Below are 3,803 nucleotides of genomic sequence, written 5' to 3' on the forward strand. Positions count from 1 at the left end.
GGGATGTTTCACATTCCTGCAAAGCACATCGGGCAGTTTTGCCGATGCAGCTGCAACTGCACGATTCCGCAAATGGAAACTTTTGTTCGCAGCTGTGACCAAACGTTCTTACGATCGTCTAGGTGCGGAGATATCGAGTATTCTTGAAATGGCTTTCATATCGGCGTATCTTTGATCAAGTCTCGTTAATAATTCTCTAAATTTGCATAAAGCACAACAATAATTTGCGAGAAATAAATTCAGCATAAAGTATATACACAATATTCGCTGGCGGTAACGGAGGCAGATATAATACATGATCGTATATATCTTCAATTGATCGATATTAGGAATATTCGGATCGAATTCTGGTCACAATAAAAGTCGAAAATGTAATTCCGCTAATGACAGACAAATAGAATACACGGGGCTGGAATGTCGGGAGGAAGAAGTTAACGATCATCAAAAGTCAGGAAGCCCGATCGTAAATTTTCGTATGACGTTTATAGTCGGACACCTCGCGGCTGAAATTCTCGCTAGACGGGAATCTGAGACGTACGATGATCGTCAATCTGATCGGCCGCGACGAGTACGGATTGGACTTTAGAGTGATTTAACTCCTGCCGGAGTAGGCTGTATTTTGTTTTAATAATTTACGTCGCGCCGCGTATTATCTCGAGAGAGGCGCCGCTGATAATTTCGAGTCTGAGAAGCTCCTTGGCCCGCTTCCAAATTGTAGAAGAATTTTCAGATTTAAGCAAAATTCGCGCTACCATTCTCATAGAGTTTCGTTTAATGCCAACATTTCCAATCTTTAAAGCCAAGCTATCTCGCCGAACAGTTTTGAAATTTTTGTAGATTTCTCGTTGATAAAATGTTAAAAAAATAACATATGTTTCGCGCATGTATGGCGATGTAAAGTTTCAATATTCCACGATTATAAAATAAATCGTAACAAAATATCCATGTTTGTAACTCGCATGAAATACATTTTGTTACTGTAAACAACTTGTCTTTCGTAAATGGAATATCTTTCTCGCGATACCTTATCACACAGCAACTAAACTAAGTAATTGCAAACTTTGGAGATTTTACGCAATTGACTTGATCCGAAATCTAATCGTGTTTGCAAACTATTCCCGGAACGGATATCGAATTCCCCATTCACGTTTGATTCCCCCGCCCCCCCTCCCCCGGCGAAATCTCCAGCGGATGAACGCCAATAGAGATGCAGTACAAACTGCAACCACGACGATTCGAGGGAAATGGAACAAAGTGACCGTAAAAGTTCCCATGATATTGGTAATAATGACGGTACTCTTAGCGAGCGATCCTGCTCGTGACAAGATTGAATCGGTAAGAATCCATAAAACTTTCGCGATACAGCACACGATTGTGAAAATCCTATGGTTAACGGAGAAATATATCTGCGATTTTTTTTTATGTATTCGTTTCCACGTAACGTACAAAATCTCGTCAAATTGTCGAGAGTTTAACTTTTTTTTTACACAACCAGACAATAAATACTTAAAAAATATAATAATAATTATACAAATCGCGCAATCATTTTGCGCTTTTATACTATTATCTTTAAATCCTCAAAATTAATTAAGACGAAAATAGTAATCTTTAATTTATAGAACATAATTTCTGGATTTTTTTAGTTCTTCGTCGCCTCGAAGGAAATTCATATAACTGAAATCGCCGTTAATTGATAGCTTAGAGGACACATTATCGGAATGATACACGAGCGATTGTGACAGAGAATAATCTTCATCGAACTTCATCTACAACGCAACATACGCGCGTGCACTAGAGCGCGGATCTCTTTACCATGAGATTGCCGCTGAACTCATTTAGCGTCTACCCAATCTCACTGGTCGTGCATTCCGGGCCGTTTTTAGATTTAACCTACCCAAATATGCAAATTGCCGAGGAACGTAGTCGAGCTACTCCAAAGATTCCTGGAGGAGAATGGGCGATTCAGTTGGCTTGTACTGGAAGGGGAATATAATCTTCGCCTATGGGAGATTGTGGGCAGCCGAAATGAACGAGCAAAAAGGACATCAGGAATTCGATCGGATGTGTATGTGTGTATGTATATATAGATTTTACGTGATAGGATAAAAGCCGGTATATTTCTCACACAAAAGTCACGTTTTCCTAATAAAATAAAATAAAAAAAAAGAAAGAAATAGTTTATTAGAGAGAATTATCAGAGACACAATAATATTAGGTACAATGTATGTGCATTTTATAATCAAACATTCTCGAAGTCTAGGCGAAAATCCGTACTGAGTGACGCCAAAGTAAGCATCGGGCCAATAAAACTTTTACAAATTCGAATCGAGGAACTATTTTATCGCTCTTCCATGATGCATAAAATAGCACTGCACATTTCACGACAATCTTATAATTCATCGTATACAAAGCTTGGATTTACCTTCCGATATCGTTCTCGCAGTATTAAAATTGCATAGTTTTAATCTGGCTGAAGAAACGAATACATAAAAGCATTTTCCAACCTTTAGTATATCAGACGTCATTCTCTTACTATACAGAGTCGTATATAAATTATTATAAGTGGCTGCCTAATTTAATTTCTTCTTCGTGTGGTGGAAATTTAATTGTAAATCTTAATGGCCTTTTCGAGGTAGTTGATACGAGAGCGCTTTGGCGCTTTGTTGACATGTTCCAGGCCAAGCCAAGGCCTGTGTGGCGATGTGCCTGCGTTTAAAAGTGGATAGACTACAAAATTTATTCTTCATCAGCATCATATTACAATGTACTATGTACTAAATATAGTGAGACTATGCGATTATTCGACGCTCACTTTATTCGCATGCGTTAGAAAATGGAGAATAGAAACATAATTTATACTTACTCTGACCGGAAAATCTAGGAAGGAAATCGTCGACTTTGATACAACAGTCCGGCGAGTCGATAATGAACTGTGGCTTGCCCATTGACACCACCGCGAACTTAAACTTCAAAGTTTTTTTATGAATTCTCATAAGAGATCAAAAAAGATTAGCTAAGGATGCCTACCTTTTCGAATTCTTTTTCCTGTACTCCTAATTTCTTTAGCAATCTATCCTTCATTTTTTGAAAAGGTTCACCCTATAAAGTACAGCGTTACAATTATTAAAATATATATATATATATATATATATATATATATATATATATATATATGTATGCTTGTGCGGCGTTTCTCTATTAATGGCAATCAATATCTGTAGATATTAGCAACGAGGAGAATTAGCAACGTGAGAAATAATAATAATTCGATATGATAGATCGATATTTAAACATTGAACAGTCTCTCTGTTTCCTCCTATCTATAAGGATTACGCATGTGTGTTATATGTAACGCAAAATCTCTATATATTACATTTCTTTATCATATCTTTACAAAGATTCGCTCGCGGCAAATTTTTATTTTTATTATTTTACTGACAAACATTTAATTATTACAATTATGTTCTGAATATAGTGTTCTAAATGTGAATCGGAAAAATATAATCCCAGAAATATTAGTCCTAATAAATTAAATTAAAGCGCGTTCAAATATTGCACCTATACTTCTACACCTTAATTTAGTCTAAGCATTCACGCTGCAATACAAGTTTTCGGCTCGTTTTCCCGACATTAATTCAATTGCACCGAGAATTCGAATCTTAACAAGCAAAATAGAGTCCGAAACAAATCGTCACTCCGTACAGATAAGCCGTGCCGTTTTAGAGTCTCCCTTGCGCACTGAAAACAATTTGCTATCGGGCCGCGTAGGGCGCCTCGAAAAAAAAAAAAAAAAAGGGGCCAAC

The 3,803-nt window shown here is 37.0% G+C and overlaps 1 protein-coding gene across 4 annotated transcripts; it reads right to left on the reverse strand.

Moving 5' to 3' along the window:
* Positions 1-2,094: 2,094 nt before the first annotated feature.
* Positions 2,095-3,098, reverse strand: LOC115235613 (ubiquitin carboxyl-terminal hydrolase 7-like). Of its 4 annotated transcripts, none has more exons than XM_029807517.1 (3): positions 3,028-3,098; positions 2,864-2,966; positions 2,095-2,706 (listed from the first exon to the last, which is right to left on the reverse strand). In XM_029807517.1, exons 1-3 carry the CDS (start codon positions 3,079-3,081, stop codon positions 2,603-2,605), a joined length of 261 nt encoding a protein of 86 aa, XP_029663377.1. In that variant the 5' UTR covers positions 3,082-3,098; the 3' UTR covers positions 2,095-2,602. The 4 variants fall into 4 exon arrangements, with proteins under 4 accessions (XP_029663377.1, XP_029663375.1, XP_029663378.1 ...); XM_029807515.1 differs by having other exon boundaries at positions 2,095-2,727; XM_029807518.1 differs by having other exon boundaries at positions 2,864-2,960; positions 3,028-3,093.
* Positions 3,099-3,803: the final 705 nt, after the last annotated feature.

Source organism: Formica exsecta, unplaced genomic scaffold (assembly GCF_003651465.1).
Source record: "Formica exsecta isolate Colony F162 unplaced genomic scaffold, ASM365146v1 scaffold228, whole genome shotgun sequence".
Lineage (NCBI taxonomy): Eukaryota > Metazoa > Arthropoda > Insecta > Hymenoptera > Formicidae > Formica > Formica exsecta.